Source organism: Phocoena sinus, chromosome 14 (assembly GCF_008692025.1).
Source record: "Phocoena sinus isolate mPhoSin1 chromosome 14, mPhoSin1.pri, whole genome shotgun sequence".
Classification (NCBI taxonomy): Eukaryota; Metazoa; Chordata; class Mammalia; order Artiodactyla; family Phocoenidae; genus Phocoena; species Phocoena sinus.
In genome coordinates, this window is record NC_045776.1 from 70,166,052 (window position 1) to 70,187,242 (window position 21,191).

The 21,191-nt window shown below is 47.9% G+C and overlaps 1 protein-coding gene across 5 annotated transcripts in view; it reads right to left on the bottom strand.

The window, feature by feature from the left end:
- Positions 1–21,191, bottom strand: part of MYO18B (myosin XVIIIB) — a 238,668-nt gene that overhangs the window by 74,402 nt on the left and 143,075 nt on the right. For all 5 annotated transcript variants that reach the window (XR_004345504.1, XM_032603528.1, XM_032603530.1 and 2 more), the window contains exons 33-34: positions 20,180–20,284; positions 11,239–11,391 (exon numbers count right to left, since the gene is read on the bottom strand). Coding sequence is in view for 4 of the 5 variants with exons in the window: in XM_032603528.1 (XP_032459419.1) it covers positions 11,239–11,391; positions 20,180–20,284 (258 nt within the window). In the remaining variant the exon portion in view is untranslated. The remainder of the gene's footprint in view (positions 1–11,238; positions 11,392–20,179; positions 20,285–21,191) is intronic.

Below are 21,191 nucleotides of genomic sequence, written 5' to 3' on the forward strand. Positions count from 1 at the left end.
AACCCTGACGACAACATGCGGAACTAGGGTCAATGGCCATTCTTGTTGCTACTGTTGAGGAAACTGAGGGGTAGAGGGGTGAAGTGACTTACCTCAGGTCACCCCGGTACTACGGGGCAGAGCTGGCAAACGGAACCAGGCAGCCTGGCCGCCAGGCTGTTATGCTGCACTCCCGTGACAGCAGTGCCCACCACACGTGTTCCAGAGGGAAAATCTGGTGATGTGACTGCACACGCTGCTCTCATTTCTTTTGACAGCAGCATCCTATCTTCTCTGCAAAGAATGTCCACCCCCCAAATGTCCACGATGGGGCCAACTCTCCTCCCTGAAGCCCAGAGAAGATGCATGCAACTCAGCCTAGCCAGGCAGAGCACCACCTCCTGCTGGCCATAGTAGTTGGTTGTGGGACAACAGCACGACTGACACCAGGATTTTGTCTGCGACTATGGACACAAGATTGGCTCTTTCTGATGCAGGATATAAGCTTGGAGTGTCTGGGGGCCCTCCTGCCACCAAGAAGGAAGAGACTGCCTAAGAATACAAGGTGACATCAAGGTCCTTGAGGCAAGAGACACATTCTTGATGACATGGTTGGAGCACCTAGATCCAGCCAAGCCTGAAGGCAATCGCAGCCTCAGAACTTTTCAGATATTTTGGCCAATAACGTCCCTTTTTCTGCTTGAGCAAATTTGAGCTGGGTTGCTGTTACCCAGAACCCAGATACAGGATGAGTGAACAGGTGAGAAGGGCTGGTACACACACAGGGTCAGCCACAGAGTAAACAGTCAGAACTGTGGGAGGGTGCTTGCTGATGCCCTTCTGTCACAGGCTGGATCAAACAGCTCCCTCCAAAACCCTGTGGCAGAATAACAAACATCTATTTAGCTATTCTGTGTATGGATCCCTCCTCGGAGGGGGATAAATAGTCCCCCTTCCCGACTGTTCGATGGGGAGAAGAAGGAGGAATGGACTTCTTCAGCACCAACCATATCAGGCACGGTATAGGCCTTGACGCTTATTATGACCATAGCCCACAACAGCCCTGCAAGGGAGGAATCAGCCTGGGCAGGGGAGTGACTTGCCCAAGGTCAGAGTCAAGTCCATGAGACACTAAACCCAGGCTGTTTCTGGGCCACCACCAGCCCCCTCTGCACACAGTCTTTCTCTATTGCTGAATTCATCTCAGGCGCTCTCTCCCCAGCACCCACCCCCTCTCATTCAGTGGGAGGGCGATTGAGATTCCCAGCACACAGACAGCAACTACAAACCAATGAATAGCATTGCTCTCCCATGCAATGCCATCTGCCCGCTCTAAATACCTGGGTAAAATGTTTGCTCTGGACTTATTAAGCTACGAGATGAGTAGGCTCGACACACGGAATGAGGTGGGGAAAGAGGGAAAATTCTGATATTTCAGCCGAGCGGTTAGAACCTGGATTTCTGGGTCTGATTGAACAATTCCGAAGATTTAAAAATACCACATTGCAAACACCACGGGGAGGTGCTCTAAGAAATGGTGGCTTTGGCAGGCTGATCTCAACACATCAAAGGCCTCGACATCCCATCAGTGCACTTGGAAGAGTCAACCTTCAGTAGGAAGGCTTTCCCTGAAGGGAATCGCCCATATCTCAAACTACAGACAGCCCTGATAGGGAACAAATTTAGTAAATGCAACATATTAAAAATGTCAGGTCAGGCCCACCAATGGTCTCTCCAACTCAGAAGTTTGATGACAGTGGCCTCAAGGGAAAGTGCCTCAGACCATATGGTGGTTACTCTCTGTGTCCTTGATCTCCAACTATTTGGGCATATACTAAACATTCCATGATTTTCCTTACATTGTGCTAGACGCCCATCGCTGATGGACGCACTGAAATGCCTTCTGAGGATTTACCGTTTCTATCATCTCCATCTTCCGAGCAACAATGATCGTGATGAGCAGTGGAAGAATAACTGCTTTCTGTGGATGCTGACCACGTGTCTGTTCACTTGCGACATGAACCGCGTCTAGGAAGTACACAGTTTCATCTTCATTTTATCGATGAGGGAACTGAAGCTCAGAGAGGTCAGTTAATTTGTCAAGGTCACACAGCTATTAAATGGTGACTGGAGCCAGGACACGAACTGAGGTCTCTTTTAAACGCACGGCTTTTCCTTGTAAGCCCTGTGGTATGTGCTTACCACCTGCTGAGTAAAGCAGGTCTCCTTACTTGTTTTAAGTCTGTTTCTTTGAGGGTTTAGGAGTCCTTTCTAATTTTCTATCGTAGGATCTAAGGACGGCACAGGTCCTACATGATAGAACAGACTTCAAGAATTTCCTTCCTGACTTCCCTCTGGTGACAATGGATTTGTAACACACAGGTGCGCTCCAAAGAGAGAAAGAAAAAAAAAAAAAAACAAAACACCTGGAAAAGCAGGATAAAATACTCAAAAAAGGTTCTCGCTGCCCCCATCCTATTCAGGGCCCCCTCCTTTGAAAATTATATTCCAGCTCTCCTCTAAATAATCAGTACAATGTCTGAGGGCCTCCACGTCTGTCTTCCCGCTGGACAGCGGGCTCTGGAGGGTCACTGGGTCTTGCTCACCTCTGGGGGCCCACACAGTAGGGACTCCACACCCACATGCTGAGGCAAGGCCGCGAGGGCAGCTCAGCGCATCACTGAGCCGGCCCCTGTCAGCGGGGCTGCCCACGTCTGCAGCCTGAGCTGCCCACCACCCACGGTGGCTCGCAGGAGCCCCGAATGCCCCTCGGGAGGCCACCCGCGGCTTGGCTGCCCCCGGCCCCTCCTGAGCACAGATCTCTGACCCCGATGCCAGCAGGTGTCCAGAGAGAGGCTCCATGGGAAGGACAGGGGCGGGGGCAGGACCCTGCCTGTAGGAGCAGATGAGCTGGATGGGGAGAGCAACCACAGACACGTTCAGCAAACCCTGGGGCCCCGAGCAGGGCCCTTTCTGTAAAGCTGGAAGGAAGTCTGTCCAGGTTACACGGGGCCAACCCAGTCAAGGCCCAGCTTCCGGGTGGGCAAGGCAGAGGGTGTTCTCATGAGACTTCCCTTTAATAAAAAGGTTCTTTTGCACACACAAAAATACACACATACTTGAAAAGCACCAGGAGAGATTAAGTCTTCCTTCCTCACTTTACGAAAGGAAGCTCTGAAGCCGCCCCCCCCCCCCCCCCCGGCCTGCTCGAGACAGTGCACGCTGGGGAGGGGCTGGATGGCCTCCAGGGGTGCACGCTACGGAAATGCACACACATGTGCCTCCCCCATGTAAGAGAGCGTGGGGAAACGTTCATAGCAGCTCTATTCCTAACAACCAAAGTCTAGATGACTTATTTGTCCATCAATAGCAAAGTGGCTAAACTGTGATACAGTCTCATAAACCAGCAAGGAGAATGAAGCAGCTAAGACATATGGTAACATCAGCAGGTCTCGTCTATATCAATGGAACAAAGAAAACTAGACACAACGCGAGAACAGGCAGAGGATGGGAACTCAGCCAAGGGGTAACATGAGCGGATGAGTAACCGAGGAACAGCTTTTAAATGCGCATCTGGTTCATTGGCTTCTCCCCTAAACCTATGGGTACCTTTTGACAACAGGTCTTACGGAGAGGCCCAAATTACTTAGGGCTTGAGGTGCTGGCTCTACGGTGACCAGCTCACCCCTGTTTGCCTGGGACTTTTTTGGTTTTAAAATCAGAAGTCCCGTGTCCCGGGAACACGCTCAGACCCACACAAATCCAAATGGCTCTGAAGTGAAAAACACGTAGCTTCAAATTCCAGGGCACCCAGATGGAGGAACCTTCTACCACACAACTGGCCTGAACTCTCCCAAAATGCCAGTGTCATAAAATACAAAGACAGACTGAGGCTCTATGCACGGTATCACGAAACAGCACAGGCTGTTAACACATTCTAGGTTGGATCCTGAACAGGGAGAAAAACTGTTACAAAGAACATCAGTAAAACAACAGGCAGAATTTGAATAGTCAGCAGATAAGGTCAGGGGTCAGCAAACTTCTCCTTCAAGGACAAGCCAGACAATATTTTAGGCCGTGCGGGCCGAGAGGCAAAACTGAAGTATACATGCAGGTACTTATCTAACTGTAAATGTAGCCGTTTGAAAACGAAAACCATTCTTAGTTCTCAGGCTGTAATAAGAAAAACAAAAACAAGACAACAATGGAAAAACAGGCAGCATGGGCTGGATTTGGCCTGTGAGCCATAGTTCACTAACCCCTGCATTAGAAAACAGTATTTTATCAATGTTAAATTTTCCGATTTTGATTAGGGTAGAGGGACCCCATGTCTGTAACTTGTTTTCAACTAATTCAGAGAATGTGATTTAGTGAGAAAATGATAAAGCAAATGTGGCAAAATGTTAAAAAGTGAGGGCTCTAGGTGAAGGATCCAAAGGAGTCCTTTGAATTATTTTTGTCATTTTTTGGTAAATTTGAAATTCTTTCAAAGCACATTATTTAAAATACATCCCAGTTGCCCCCCAAACTCTGTGACTTTGGGCAGGATTCTCACACGCTGAGCTTCCTCCCACATAAAATGGGCCTAATACCAGCTGCCTCCTAGGGAGACTCACCCCAGCCCGTGGGGCCCTATTCGCGCACAGAGCACTGCTGTGTGCAGACACGCTTCTGCACTCTGGCCCCAGAGAGGAAAGGCCCCTCTACTCATGGAGCTCACTGCATTCAAGTGGGCTGGGGGCATCAAATTCGGTCATGACCTCTAAGTGCTTGGCCCTGTGCCGGGCACGGTGTAGGCCACGGATGCTTGCCATCCATGTTCCCGTGGTTATGACTACCCTGGTGGGTGGCCGGGCTGCTCTGGGGGCCTGGCACTCCATAGCTAAAATGGTACCAGGCCCTCTGGGAGAGACGCATAGACGGTGCTCCCCGTCTGCAACGAAAGCAGCCTTTCCCCACATCATTCATCACAGCCTTGGAAGAGTCAGTGTTTGTGGGGTGAACAGGCTCCTGATAAGCATGTTTTTAACCGATTACAATTTGGACTTTATCTCCTCTGACAGGAGGTTATGTAATATTGAATCAATTCACTCCAACACAATCTTTTGTTAGAAAAGTCTCTTCAAATAAAACATCCAGGCCACCTGTTCTGTGGTTCCGGGCTGGAGAGAAGTGTTCCCTAAGCGCTCGCTCACACGGAAGCCTCCTGTCAGGGTCGTCCTCCCAGAGCTTGCTGGTTACCTTCAACGTCTCGTGGAAGCGCGGGCGACACCTGGTGACCACCGTCCTGATTAAGGGCACTGGTGATCCTCAGTCGTCTGTGCGCTAGCAGGGACCACTGGGGGTTCACTGTGCGGAATGTGCACCGGGCCTAACGGCCCACCTGAGGGACACGGAAGCCGAGCTGGAATCCCCCAGTGGAGGGGCCTACAGGAACACTGGGGCCTCGAGACGGGCTGGGAGAGCCCAGAGTGGGCAGCAGGCCAACAGGAGGTAAACTGGTAGTTCGGGGTGCTGGTTATCATACTGCCAGGGGTTGAAGTCAGACTCTGCGGGTTCCGGTCCCACCTCAATCTCTTCTGACCTTTCTGTGGCTCAAGCAAAGAGGTAACTGTGACAGAATGATCTGGACTGTCCTGGGGGAAGCCCAGGAGCTCGTGAGAGAAAGGAGCTGGGCCCCTCCCCCAGACCCTGGAGGTCAGAGATGGCTCCTAGAGACGAGGCCCAAACCCAAGTTCGGAGGATGACTAGATGCCCGTCAGGCAAAGAGGTTCAGTGGGAGAAGCGAGTGTCCGGCAGAAGGCATGGCTTGGTGTGGGGACCCCAAGACGGTCTAAGCTGCTGGTCAGAGGTGACGGGAAGGTAGGAGCTGGACTGTGCATCTTTAAAGGTCATGTTGAGGCACGTGGACTGTGCTCTGAGGGCAATGGGGAGCCGCTGGTGGATCCTGAATGCAAAGAACCATGATTGTATTTATATTTTAAAAAGCTCTCTCCAAAGATCAGGGGGCAGAAAGATTGCTCGGACAAGACCGAGGCCAGCAGACCTGAGAGAATTCCAAATGAGAGATGCAGGTGGTGTGTGATAAGAGGGGAGAAGCGAGGAGGGGCTAGATTCCAGAGCTCTTTAGGGGGAACAATGGCTGAGACTCAGCAACAGCTTTGTCCTCAGGAGGAAGGGGGGAACACGGCCCCCTGGCGTGAATTAAGTAAACAACTGAAGAGCTCAGTGCAAACTCTTCTCCATTTAACAAAACAAAACAAAAAAAGCAAATAGTTCCTTTCGGGAGGAGGCAAAGGTCAAGGCGTGAATCAAATTTAAACAAAAAGCCGTCACTGCCCGGGAGCAGACACTACCTTCCACTTTCTCCTCGGAGCCAGGTGCCGGCATCTGCGGCTCACAGATGTTATTTATGCACAGCGATTATCTCAATGATATATCTTGGTTGTTGGAACTGCTTCTGTCTCCAGATTAGTCTGTTTCCAGTGGAAGCATTCCACGGGAATTAATTAGTACTTGCTCCTGAAGAACAGGTGTCATTAGACCCACCCCACACGTGGCCTCGTCTACCTGTCCACGAGGTCTTGTGAAATCCTGGGCCCAGGATCCAAAGTCTTCCACCAGCTGACTCCGGGGGGTGGGACGCAGGGGCCAGTGGGCAGCTCTACATTTAAAAATCATTGTCTTGTAGTTTTCAATTTAGAGAATTCCTTTGAATCCAGGGCCTAGGGTTCTTTATACCAGCCCAATAGCTGGGAATATCAGGTTCTTTTTTTTTAGGTAAGAAAAAGGAGCCTCTGAAAGGCAGGATGACTTGCTCAGAATCATACAACTAATTAAGTAGCAGAGGCAGGATCTGAACTCACAAGGTGTGTGTCTTTCCTCCAGGAGTCTTCCATGTTTTATCCCACAGTCTTTAGCCTCAGGTGTTAGCTGAGACGGAGCCAAGTCTCCCAATGGAGGGAAACTGGGCAGAAAGAGCCAAATAATCTTGTCGGGATTCTAGACGGTGGGGCAACGGGCAGAGGGGAATGCCTGTCCACTCGGGAGGAAGGCAAGGGCTCTGGGAGATGCTCTGCCTAGGGGGACCCTCCCATGCCTCTGGTTGAGCCCGGCATGCCACACATCACTGCTTCAGTTGGGCCTAGAATCCTGCTGGCTTTTTTGGTTTGTTTTGCGGTACACCCGTTGCGGAGCACAGGCTCCGGATGCGCAGGCTCGGCGGCCATGGCTCACGGGCCCAGCCGCTCCGCAGCATGTGGGATCTTCCCGGACCGGGGCACGGACCCGTGTCCCCTGCATCGGCAGGCGGACTCTCAACCACTGCGCCACCAGGGGAGCCCCTGCCGTTTTTTTTACAAGCACTTCTGACCGTGCCCTTCCCTGCTCTGTAGCTCTCTATGGCTCCCTATCACCTTTGGGATAAAACCCAAACTCCTTAGTTGGGCTCACTAAACCATTCACGAGCTGACTCTAGCCTCGCTGACCGACATTACCCTCCCTGCCCTTCCTCGGGGAACGCTGCACACCAGCCACACTGGGCCAAGCGTTAGATGCTCCCTGTCTCCTCCCGCCCCCGCCCTGGTGCTCCCTCCCACAACGCCCATGTGCGTCTCACCCAGCCAGCCATTCGTTCCCACCTTTAAGCAGACAGCTGAAGCCACCAGCTCCTCTCCCACAGCTAAATCAAGGGCATCCCCTTCACCTAAACCCCAACATTCCGCCAGGAAAGATCTCATCACCCTGCTGGCCGCAGTCTGCTCCTAGGTCGGACTCTTGCCTAGACTGGGAGCCCCTCTCGGGAAGGGTTCTTCCTTATCCCCGCAGCCTGGCCTCGAATTTGTCCCGAGTGGACACCTTATCAGGATCTGCTGAACGCACACAGTTCACTAACAGGTGCTTTCAAACGCATTCCCTCATCTTTGCCCTCAGAGAGAAAACCTTTCTCTAGGTTACCCGGCACCATGGTTAGCGAGCTGTAGAGGCTGCAGAGGGTGTTCAAGCTTCTCAAGCCTTCGGGGGCTAGACCTCATCGCCCCCGACCCCCACAGGCGCCTGGGACACGAGGCGATGACGATGCTCCGCTTCGGGACAAGGGCTCACAGAGGTCCTGTCACACGGCGAAGGTCACGACATTAGCAAGTGCAGGATCCAGTTCTCCTGATTCAATATTTAATGAATTGTAAAACTGGTTGAACTAGGCTCTGTCATACTAATATAACCTCACCATCAGTTTTCTCATCTGCAAAATGGGCCTATGCCATGGAACTTGAAAGTGTGTTTTGAGGGGTAAACGAGGCCCATGATTCCCAGATGGTGGTCCTAAGACCAGCACTGGAATCCCCTCATGTGACTGTTGAAAATGTAGGTCCTGGGGTTTCCCTGGTGGTGCAGTGGTTAAGAATTCGCCTGCCGATGCAGGGAACACGGGTTCAAGCCCTGGTCTGGGAAGATCCCACATGCTGCGGAGCAACTAAGCCCGTGCACTACAGCTACTGAGCCTGTGCTCTAGAGCCTGCAAGCTGCAACTACGGAGCCCATGTGCCACAACTACTGAAACCTGCGCTCCGCAACAAGAGAAGCCACCGCAATGAGAAGCCCGTGCACCGCAACGAAGAATAGCCCCCGCTCGCCACAACTAGAGAAAGCCCACACGCAGCCATGAAGACCCAATGCAGCCAAAATTAAATTAATTAATTAAAAAAAAAATGTAGATCCTGGGTCTCAATTTGAAGAAAAAACGAGGAGGGGGGCCTGTAAATCTGTGATTTTTAAATGGTACTTAAGTTATCGGATGTGCAGCCAAGTTTGGGGATCCCGAAAATTCCAAGGAAAAGCCTGATACACAGTAGGTGGTTGAAAAATGTTAACATCGTGGGTACAGAACTGTCAGCGCTGGCGGCATTAAGACATACGCTGCTGTGTGCTGTTGGGTAAATTACTCATCCTCTCAGAGCCTGTTTCCTTATTAGTAAAATGGGTCAAAAATAGCAATAGCCACCTCCTAGGGTTCTGGTGAGGACGATCTAAGTAATGCACTTCCAGCCGCCACACCGACCACCTACCAGTCCTGTCAGCTCCAAACCAGCCCCCACTTTGCCTCCTCTCACCATCCCCACAACCATTTAACCCAGGAGACCCTCTCCTCCAGCCTAGAGAGGTACTCTAGCCTCCTAATGGCATGCACTCATCCCTCCTCAATCCCTTCCCCACACAGAGGAGTGATCCTCTGAATCCGATTATGTCACGCTCTGCTCAAAACGTCCCGACGGCTTCTCATCACCCCCGGGAATAAAATCCAAACCTCCCAGGCCCCGCACGTTCTGGTCTCTGCCTGCTTCTCCTTCTCCCAGGGGAGTTTAGCTGATCACCCAAGCTAAATGAGACCCCTTGCAATTCCCTATTCCCTTTATTATTTATAATAACCCCACTTATTTCCTTTACTACCTGAATTAAGGTGTGGGATATTTCTGTTTATTTGTAACATTGTTTGCTTGTCCTCTTTTCCAGCAGATGTCGGTTTCAAAGGGAGAGGACCATGCCTGTCTTACTAACCGTAATATACTTAGACCTAGCACATCACCTGACACTCAGTAGATGCTGCATAAATACTGAAGGAAGGAATGAATGGAATAGTCCAGCACCATACCCAGCAATGAAGACACAGCCGGCAGCAAAGTTAGCTCCCTCTCCCTTCCCCCCTCCCGTCTGCTCTTCCTGCCTCTGTCCCTGGAGGCTTCAGGTAAAGGACAAATACCGAACATGGGAGAGGAGAGACAGCAATGCCCAATGTCATCGCTACTTTATTTGATTAGCTCTGACTCTGGCAGGCGGGACACGTGTGCTGGGAGCCAAAGCAACTGTACCCTGACCTCTGGTCCACACGATCCCATCCTTATAACAATTTCCATGACAACAGCAACAGAAAGCCAAGGCTGTGAATTCTCTTTGATAGGAACTGGATGCAGAGATGGGGAAGAAGGACTTTCAAAAGAATGAAGCTCTTTGATTCAGCTCAAGGCGCCTTCACTAAATACCACTATTTTCCAAGAACACACATTTTAACCCTGCAGAGGGAGATTTCTCATGAATAATAAAAAAAGAAAAATGAAAAGAGGAACAAAAAAAAACCACTGTGGTTCCTTTTCAAGAACGTTCACCTACGGAGAGAGGGAGACTTGGATGGCATCAGGAATATTTTGATGAAAGACAGGCAGAATACAGGGCCTCCTGCCAAGGGGGCCGCATGAACCCAAGATGCCTGAGTGGTGGCTGAGTGCTCAGACATCCTGACTGCCTGACAGAGGAGGCTCAGGGTCCTCCATCCACCTGGTCGGTCAGACAGACAGGAAGACGCAGGGTGAGGCAAAAGAGCTCCCAGATTCTGCAGTTAGAATCACGAGCCCTGGATTTGAATCCCAACCCTGCCACCTACCTGCTGTGTTACCTTGGGTGCATTGCTTCCCACCTGTGGACAGAACTTTCCCATCTGTTAAATGGGCACAATATCATTTGCTCTCCCCCAGGGGTACCACGAGGACTGAGGGAGGGGACACATTCAAGTACAAGTGATTCTAATGTTCTGACATGGCCATGAAATGAGTGACCAACTGTCCTGGTGTCCCAGGGGCTGAGGGCTTGCCCGGGACATGGGACTTTTAGCACTAAACCGGGACAGTCTGAGCCCATCATGTCTCCTGAGGTGCTCAGCTCCCTCCTGGCCTCACCTCTCATCCGCCTCCCGTTCTTCTCTGAGGCAGCCAGGGATGGTGGGGCCTGAGAACCTGGGTTTGAATCCCGACTCTGCCACCCTCTAGCTGTGGGACTCTGGGTGAGTCACCTCTCGTCAATGGAGATGCTGATCCTCATGCAGGATCTGCACCATCTGTTTCACATCCAGCCCCGCTGGTCACCACGTGCACACGCACGCACACAGGCACGCGGGCACGCACACAGGCACGCGGGCATGCTGCACGCAGCCATTCTGCCCCAGGGCCCTGATCTGCCCAAGGACTCAGACTCACTCTGCCGCAGCCCTAAAGAAGGGAACAGGACTCCTAAGTCATTTATAAACCCCCTTCCTCATCTACCATATCCATGTGACCCATCCAGCCCCGCAATGCCCTCCACCTCCCCGCAGGTCTGTGAAAGTCAGACATCCGGGCTGTGGCCACGCCCATCTGGGTGGGAGAACCATTCTCCCCCTGCTGGCCGCAGCATCCCCCCCATGGGGTTCTGAGAGGACCCCGTGACACCCACCTGGCTTTGCACTTTCTCCAGCTCCTCCTTGCTGACTGACGTCTTGCTGTCCTCCATGGTCCCCAGCAGGAGCTGCACGTCTGACAATAGTGCATGAGTCCTTCTGAGGTCCCTCCGAAGACGCTTCTCCACATCAAAGTCCCGATGGCCGATCTGGAAGCCAAGGGAAGGCTCTCGTGAGCTAAGGTGACAAAGTAGTGGCCAGGGTCCAAGTCCTCTGGAACCTGGCTCCCTGAGTTCAAATCGTGCCTCCACCACTCACACTGTGTGACCTTGGACAAGACCTTTCTCCTCCCCAAGCCTCAGCCTCCTCATTGGCAAAACAAGAATGGCAGCATTATCTCTGACAAAGGAGGCAAGAATATACAGTGGAGCAGAGACAGCCTCTTCAATAAGCGGTGCTGGGAAAACTGGACAGCTACATGTAAAAGAATGAAACTAGAACACTCCCTAACACCACACACAACAATAAACTCACAACGGATTAGAGACCTAAACGTAAGGCCAGACAGTATCAAACTCTTAGAGGAAAACATAGGCAGAACACTCTATGACATAAATCACAGCAAGATCCTTTTTGACCCACCTTCTAGAGAAATGGAAATAAAAACAAAAATAAACAAATGGAACCTAATGAAACGTAAAAGCTTTTGCACAGCAAAGGAAACCATAAACCAGACCAAAAGACAACCCTCAGAATGGGAGAAAATATTTGCAAATGAAGCAACTGACAAAGGATTAATCTCCAAAATTTATAAGCAGCTCATACAGCTCAATATCAAAAAAACAACCCAGTCCAAAAATGGGCAGAAGAGCTAAATAGACATTTCTCCAAAGAAGATATACAGATTGCCAACAAACACATGAAAGAATGCTCAACATCATTAATCATTAGAGAAATGCAAATCAAAACTACAATGAGATATCATCTCACACCGGTCAGAATGGCCATCATCAAAAAAATCTACAAACCATAAATGCTGAAGAGGGTGTGGAGAAAAGGGAACCCTCTTGCACTGTTGGTGGGAATGTAAATTGATACAGCCGCTATGGAGAACAGTATGGAGGTTCCCCAAAAAACTAAAAATAGAACTACCATACGACCCAGCAATCCCACTACTGGGCATATACCCTGAGAAAACCATAATTCAAAAAGAGTCATGTATCACAATGTTCATTGCAGCTCTATTTACAGTAGCCAGGACATGGAAGCAACCTAAGTGTCCATCAACAGGTGAATGGATAAAGAAGATGTGGCACATCTATACAATGGAACATTAGTCAGCCATAAAAAGAAACGAAATTGAGTTATTTGTAGTGAGGTGGATGGACCTGGAGTCTGTCATACAGAATGAAGTAAGCCAGAGGGAGAAAAACAAATACCGTATGCTAACACATATACATGGAATTTAAGAAAAAAAAAAAGTCATGAAGAACCTAGGGGTAAGACAGGAATAAGGACACAGACCTACTGGAGAACGGACTTGAGGATACAGGGAGGGGGAAGGGTAAGCTGTGACAAAGCGAGAGAGTGGCATGGACATACATACACTACCAAACGTAAAATAGATAGCTAGTGGGAAGCAGCCACATAGCACAGGGAGATCAGCTCGGTGCTTTGTGACCACCTAGAGTGGTGGGATAGGGAGGGTGGGAGGGAGGGAGACACAAGAGGGAAGAGATATGGGAACATATGTATATGTATAACTGATTCACTTTGTTATAAAGCAGAAACTAACACACCATTGTAAAGCAATTATACTCTAATAAAGATGTTAAAAAAAAAAAAAAAAGGCAGCAACCACACCGGGCTGCTGTGGAAATTAAACAGGTGCTTAGCCCACAGCATGACTCGTAGTAAAGGCACAACAAATCTGAGCCGCTCTCATGACTGTTATCACAGCCTGTAAGGACGCAAAGTTATTCTGTCTCATAATCTGTACCACAGCCATCACCTTGCAAGAGCTTACATGTCAGGCGAGGCCCTCTGCTGACGGAAGTCAGGACAGCAGTTACCCTGGAGGGGCAGTGACTGGGTAATACAGGAGTGGGGGCTTGTTTGTGGTGTTAATCTGGGTGCCGGCTTTAAGAGCTGATGCAAATTCAATGAGCAGTACAGGTGGGATAAGGTGTGCTTCCCTGCATGTATGTTACACATCAGTAAATGGTATTAGAAATACCTGTGCTGCTTTTGAAGGTCTAAACCAAGCTTTTCTGTCCCTTGAGCAGGTCTCTTTTGCTAGTATAAAGACAGGCCATCTTCTGCAGAGGAACCTTGCCCAGAGGTCCCTCCCCCAGGATCCTGTCCTCCAAGACAGTAGTCACGTGGCTCCTGAAGAAGCCGCAGCCTGGACTTGGCACGGGGAGGGCGAATTTGATTCGTTAACAACTCCCAGTGGCCAACAGTACAGGCTGAGACAAACCAAGGGAGGTGCAGAATCAGGTAGGGGCCCGATGAAACCCTGACAGCCCATGGTCTCCCCTAGAAACAGAACACCTACTTCAAAAGCATTGGGGTTAATGTCTCTGAAAGAAACTAACAGCCCCTTTCTCTGCAGGAGACCCGAGGAAGGAACATGGCACCGCTCGTCAGATGGGGAGTTTTCAAGAAAATGGGGTGCAGGTGTGTCATCCATGGAACCCAGTTTCTACACCCCTGGACATCTGTGCCTCCACACCAAGTGCGACCAATTCCTGGATGCTCAGAATACCCTGGAATATTCTAGAAAGAACTTGGGATTTAGAATGAGGTGGCCCAGGCTTGAAACCCTGGCTCACCACTTGCTGGTGGTGGGACTGAGGCTGAGTCATGCCACCTCTCAGAACCTGAGTTTCCTCGTCTATAAAGGAAGAGGTAAAAAAAGAAAAAAAAAAAAATCTCTAACCTCCATATTGAGATAAGACAAGGATCAGATGTGATAATGGATCGAAAAGTACTTTGTATGCTGTCAAATGCTTTACAAATATAAATGATTATGAGTACTGTCTGATGACCTGGAATGTATTCCTGTAGACTTTGTGTTATTATTCTACTGCCAGTTCTGAATTCTTTGAAAAATGAGTTGGTTCTTAGAATATAGCCTCTTAGTTCTCAGATTTATTGCTTTGTTAAGTTTAAAATGCTGAGGTGTTGTGTGTGTGCATATATCTCCTCCTGAGCTGAGGAGCTGAGGACTGGGCATGGTGCCAGGCCCTTTGTCACATATTACTGCATTTTACTCCTGTGGTAGTCTCTTTAAAATGCCATTATTATTATTGCCTTTATTAAAATAGTAATAGCTTACACTTTGGGTTTGCTAAGTGTCAGACACTGTTCTAAATGCTTTACGGGTATGAACACATGGAGTCCGCACGGTGAATCTATGGGGTGTGAAGTATTACGATTCCCATTTTATGGATGATGAAACTGAGGCTTACAAAAGTGAAGCAGTTTGCCCAAGATCACACAGCTAATCATAAGTGGCAGAGTTAGGATATGAACCCAACTTTTCTGACTGCAAAGAGGTAATTTTAGTAAAATATACAATAAAAGAGGTTAAGTTTTGCTCTTCAATTAAAAAAAAAAAAAAAGGGTGTTATGAAGGCACAGAGGAGCATCCCAGCCAAGGCGGGGATGGGACCAGACACAGTCTCAAGTAAGCAGGAGCTAGTTAGGTGAGGTGCAGGAAGGGACACAGCTGAGAAACCATCCTGAATATGCGGTTCTGGGTGATTAGCATGAGGGTATAAAACACAGGGATGGGGCAAGTCACAGAATGAAAGAAGTTCCCTGGGGCCAGCTCACGTCTTGTGAGCTGTGTGGAGCTCTTCAGTATGTACTGTCATAGGGAAATGGAGGCACAACCGATAAAACAGAGAGGGTAAGTGATCAGCTCAAGGCCACACTGCTCCTAAGTGGCTACCCAGGGACTGGAACCCAGGCAGCTCAGTAGTAGAATTCAAGTCTCTAACCACTGTACCAGAGTGCCTGGTGAAATGTGAGCCGGGACATCTTAACTCGAGAGCCCAGATTCTTTGCCATGATTACACTCAAGCAACGTGCTTTTGCACCTTCCTCATTTTTGTATCTGCTCGTGCTCTGCACACATCCTAAGTGTGGGGCAGGTCAGCATCAGGGACATTCAGGATGACCCCATCCTTGCTGCCAGAAAGACCCTGAAAATGCTGGCACCACCTCCTTTCCAGAGGGATCACTGCAAACAAATTCACAACAAAACCTCAGACCAAGTCACCCTCCCCTTCATAATAAATTGCTACGCAAGAGGAGGGGAAAAAAAAACAAACCCAAAACTCATTAGGTTAATGGGAAATAAATGTCATTCTGCAAGTTTACATTTTGCAGCACAAAGATTCAAATTTAGATAAAGCTAGTGAATAATTAACCAATAAAACCAGATGATGTTTAGTGTTGTTGTGGGAAACTGTTCCAACCTGGGTTGTTTCACCATTTATCATTAAGGGTAAATTGTCTGGGGCAGTTGTTCAATGTCTGTCATCAAAGAACTCTCTAAGCACTTTTAACAAATGATCTAAAAATGTTATTAGGGGTAATCAAGCCACTTTACAGATGGGGAAATTGAGGCTTAAAGAGAGAACATTATGTAGCTAAAGCTTGCACAGCGAATTAATGGCAGATCTGGATTGCCTGATAACATTAGGAAAAAAGATGGTCCAGAAAAGGATAATTCTAGTTAACTAAACCTTAACCACTTTTTAAGCAGCATGGTGTTAGATTTAATTTTAAAAAATACAGGTTTTCAAATAATATATTGATAGACCTCACTTCGAATTCACATAGGCCACTAACAACCTATATGATCTTGGGCAATGTGCTTTACCTTTTGAGCCTCACTTGTTTCATTTATATGAAGGAACTGATAGTATCTAATAGAACAAAAGAGATCATAGAAGACATTATCAATCTACCCCAAAGCAGGAAAGGAATAAAGGAAGAAGCAAAGAAAGGGGGCAATAAAACTAAACACAAAAGAATAGAAATAATTTCAAATATATCAGTCATTATATAAATGTAAATGAACTAAATTCTCCAATGAAAAGTAAGAGACTAAAATATTGCATTAAAAAGTATCCATCTGTTTAAGGGACATACACACAGAGAAAGGTTAAAAACAAAGAGATAAAAAAGGTCTTGCGGGCAAACTAAAAGAAATCGCACAAAATAAAATAAGGCAAAAATAATTCACAGAGAAAAAAGGGACACCATACGACAATTAGAAAAGAACAATGTACAATGTGCCAAGGAAATAAAACAATAATAAACTTAAATGCACCTAAAAAAATAACCTCAAAATATATAAGAGAATACTATAACACAATTATAAGCAAAGTATATCCCCATGTACCACTATAATTAATAGAAGTATACAAAAATATTCTATTTATGAGAGGCACAGAAACTACAAGATTCCTAGAAGTAAATCTAACAGAAAAGCTCAAGACTTATATGGAAAAAAATAATAAAATATACAATAAAATAAATATTTATTATTATAAGGTATTAATTTATAATAAAAATAAAATATATTTATGAAAGCCATAGATACATGAAGAAACACAGCATGCTCCTGATTGCAATACTTCAATACTAAAAAAATATGTCACTTGTTCCCAACTAACTTACAAACCAATGCATTTGAAAATCCCCACCAGGCTTTGTTATGGAATCTCAATAAGAAGATTAAAGGATCGAAAATAGATAAGACAATTTTAGAGATGAGAAAGATAAGCTGTTTACAAGTTATCAAACCCAGCCAATAAGACCACATGGTGCAGGAACTGAAGAATAAACCAATTAAACAAAATGGGCAGCCCCAAAACACAGCCATACATATATGGAAATTGTAGAAAAAATTACTCACGAAATAAAACAAAGGTGGTCTATATCGGGAAAATATAGATTCCTACCTCACACATACCAAAATAAAATCTAGGTGAGACTTCCTTGGTGGCACAGTGGTTGGGGGTCCGCCTGCCAGTGCAGGGCACATGGGTTCGAGCCCTGGTCCAGGAAGATCCCACATGATGCAGAGCAACTAAGCCCATGCGCCACAACTACTGAGCCTGCACTCTAGAGCCCGTGTGCCTGGAGTCCATGCTCCGCAACAAGAGAAGCCACCACAATGAGAAGCCCGTGCACCACAACGAAAAGTAGCCCCCGCTGGCCACAACTAGTGAAAGCCTGCGCACAGCAACGAAGACCCAACGCAGCCAAAAAAAAAATAAATTAATTAAAAAATAAAATAAAATCCAGGTGGGTTAAAGGCCTAAAAATCCTCAAAACTTTAGAAATTTTCAGAAATATGGTGAAATATCTTTATGAACTCTGTTAAGGAAAGAAATCTTAAAAGAATCAACCATAACTGATGAATATGACTATATAAAAAACACTTTTTATTAAGTAAAAAACATTATAAACAAAGTGAAACGATTATCCATAGAGTAGGAGATATTTGCACAATATACAACCAAAAGTGGATTAGCATCTTGGATAAGGATCGTGAATAATGAATAGAAAAGAAAGGCGAAGACAAAACACTATAAACAGGCAACGCACATAAGAGAAAACCATAATAAACGTGAAAAATGCACAACTTCACTAGTCAGGAGGGACAAGCAGTACAACTTAACACTCAGTAACAGGTAAAGATCTTTAAATGTCTGACAGTGCCACGTGTCGGGGGAGGATGTGTGGTAGCAAAGAAAAAACTGCTGGTGACAATGTAAACCGCCACAATCACTTTGAGGAACAATCTGGGCAACATCTAATAATTCCAAAATGGTACATTCCTAACAGCCAGCAATTCCTCTTCTAGATCCATGCCCTGGAGGATCTCTTTCCCACGTGCACAGGGAGACATGTATAAGAATATGCGCTGTAGCTCTGCGTCCTAGAATGGAAACAGCTAAACATCCAACAGAAGAGTAGGATTAGAGAAAATGGATACTGTGTAGCAGTTAGAAAAGAACAGATTAGAGCTACACGTATTATCATGGAGGAATCTCAAAAACAGCAAAACCAGAGTGCAGAAGGGGAGCAGTGGAAGTAAAGGCAGAATCGCACGTACTGTGTACAGTTAAAGTTCAAATACACACGCAGGGGAATCAAAGCCTCCAACCTCAGGAGGACGGTCCCCTCTGGGAGTGAAGGACGAAAAGACGGAAGGATAAAGGGATGGGAGATGAGGAACAGAAACCAAGGGGCCACCAACTGTTTTTGAAGTGCTTTGCTTCCTTAAAAACATCTGAATCTGATGCGGCAAAATGTTAATTTATGTGAACCCCATCCTCCTGGCGCACAAGCATCAATGACACTGTCTGTTCTACTCCCCGTGTGTTTGGCAAATGTCTTCCTAAAACATTTAGAAGTACCCAATGTGACGCTATTCAAAGGCTCCAGCTTGGTGACTCACACAAAATTAGCTTCTCATTCACTTAAAGTTACCTTCTCCTTGCATGTGAAACTTAAAATGTTAGCAATATTTATAAAAACCTTTCTTTACTGGATTAATTCCTTTGTTTTCTTAAACAGACCATGCTGGATAGAAGGCAACCTTTCTATCCAATGATACTTTCCAAGTATCATTCTAGAATCAAATCCTGGGGTGTTCTCTCTCGTGCTGATGCCAAAGGGAGAGGAGCCTCAGTGGCTCTGCACTCTGGCCCCAGTTTGCTTGGCTGAAAATCCAGAAAACCCGAAGAAGGAAGATCATGCAGTTCTCCCACTGATGTCCTCAGCTTCCGACTCTCACTCTCACGGCTGTAGGGGTCCCGCTCTAGAATTCACTCATTTACTCAATTTAAAAAAACAAAACAAAACATAGTGAGCACCTATTTGTTCGAAGCCTGGCTGCCCTGGATGACCATTTGGAGGGGGCCCACATTCCTCTGTGAACAAGAGGAATGACTGTGGGAAGGTTATTGACAGCAAGATTGTTACTAATTAAAAGATAATGAACACAAGTTAAGCAGATACATTAAAAAACACTCCTATGATATTTAAAAAGAAACCATGGAAGCCACCAGCACTCCTCTCCAACGTCGGGGTTTCATGGAGGAGCTATTCCCCCCAACTCTGATACCGGGTGCTGGCTCTGGGCGCTGCTGGCTGCTTCCTTCACAGCAGTGGTTCCTGTAAAGAGGGAGGTTGATTGTGTCCTGGAGGAACATGTGGTAACGTCCGTAGACACTGCTGATTGTTACAACTGAGGGAGATGCTTCTGGCATTTAGGAGGTGGAGGCCAGGGATGCTGCTCAACAGCCTACAATGAGACAGCGCCACCTCCCCCCAGCACCCCGCCCCAACCCCGGCCGCCAACAACAAAGAATGATGCAGCTCAAAACGTCTGCAGTGCTGCAGCTGACAACCCTGGTCTACGGCGACGACGGCAAAACCCCACAAGGCTCTGCTCTCCAGCAGCTCAGAGCAGTTCATTAGATCACGCAAAGCCAAGGAGACAGAAGTGGCCCAGCTAAGGGTCTAAAGCGTCACTGGCCTGACTCTGCCTTCAGCAAAAGTTTATTCTCACGAGGCCAGCTCTGACCACAGCAGCCATTCACAGTCACCCTGTCAAAGCAAAGGCTGTCTATACTCTCACCCCGACAGCGGCTGAAGGCAAGGCGACCTCGTCTGTCATGTGTGGCTGGGCCCGCTCTCTTTACTCTCAAGGGTCCTTCCAAGAACCCTGCTGTGTGAAGACTCCCCCCCACGGAAGGCCCCCTCTGAAGAGGCAGTGAGTGAGGGCAGAGACAGAATTGGTGGAGAAGAAGGCGCCTGGGAGGAGCAGGTGGAGGCCAGCTGAAAGGTCTACCTGGGCTGGTCCTAAGACCCCTCCAGATGGTCTCCCCACGAATCAGCTCTCTAACAGGGCCCCCAGAGGCAGGGAATGCGCTTCCCAAATGCCTGCTGGTGTCTCCCTCTTACCTGATCGCAGAGGGTTCCGATCAAGCCTTCTAAGTCCTGCTTCTCATGGAGGACCATCTGCTTCTCCTCATATTCTTGCTCCAGCTGCATTTCCAGTTGGCGGAGCTGTGGGCACAAAGGGCAGATGCAGGCATAGGATACAAGAGCTCTACCCGACAAACCCCACGAGGCAGGGACCCTCTGGAGGATGGGGTGGGGGAGGTGGAGTTCATGGCCCCTCGCCCAGTTCCACAACGGCTCACCTAGCAGTTAGGAGGGGGTGTCTCTGTCAGAGAACCTGGGAGCCTAAAAGCTCAGGAGCAGGACAACTATGGGGAGAGCTGGCCAATTACGGGGAGCCCCCTGCCATTCACTGTGAAGTCCCCGCCCCCAGTTCCCTTCCCATTTCCTAACACAGGTCTCCTTCCTCTGCCACGACCCAGCTTGAAGAGTTACAAGTCTTGGCACTCTGACTTTTTAAGACTCTGCACAACATTGTATCCAGCATAATAAGGTGCGTTCACCTCGCTTACTAAGTACACGGTGACGCAGCAAAAAAAAAACTGTTGCGCTTGAGATTATTTGGTGTTTGGACTGCACGTTTGTCTCTCTGAAGTTCCTAATCCCAATGCAGTATTATTTGCCGATGGGGCCTTTGGGAGATAGTGAGGTTTAGATGAGGTCATGAGGGTGGAGTCCCCATGCTGGGATTAGTGCCCTTATAAGAAGAGACACCAGGGACCTTGCTTCCTCTCTCTCTCCACTGTGTGAGGACACAGCGAGAAGGCAGCCGTCTATCTACAAGCCAGGAGCAGGGCCCTCACCCCACACCAAATCTGCCAGCACCTTGATCTTGGACCTTCCAGCCTCCAGAACTGTGAGAAATATATGTTTGTTGTTTAAGCTCCCCCCACCCCAAGACCCCAGCCTATGATATTCTGTTATAGCAGCCCAAACTGACTAAGACCTTTGGCTACAAGCAGCTCATTTAGTTTACAATTGGCTCTGATTTCTCGGTAATCACCCAGCAATG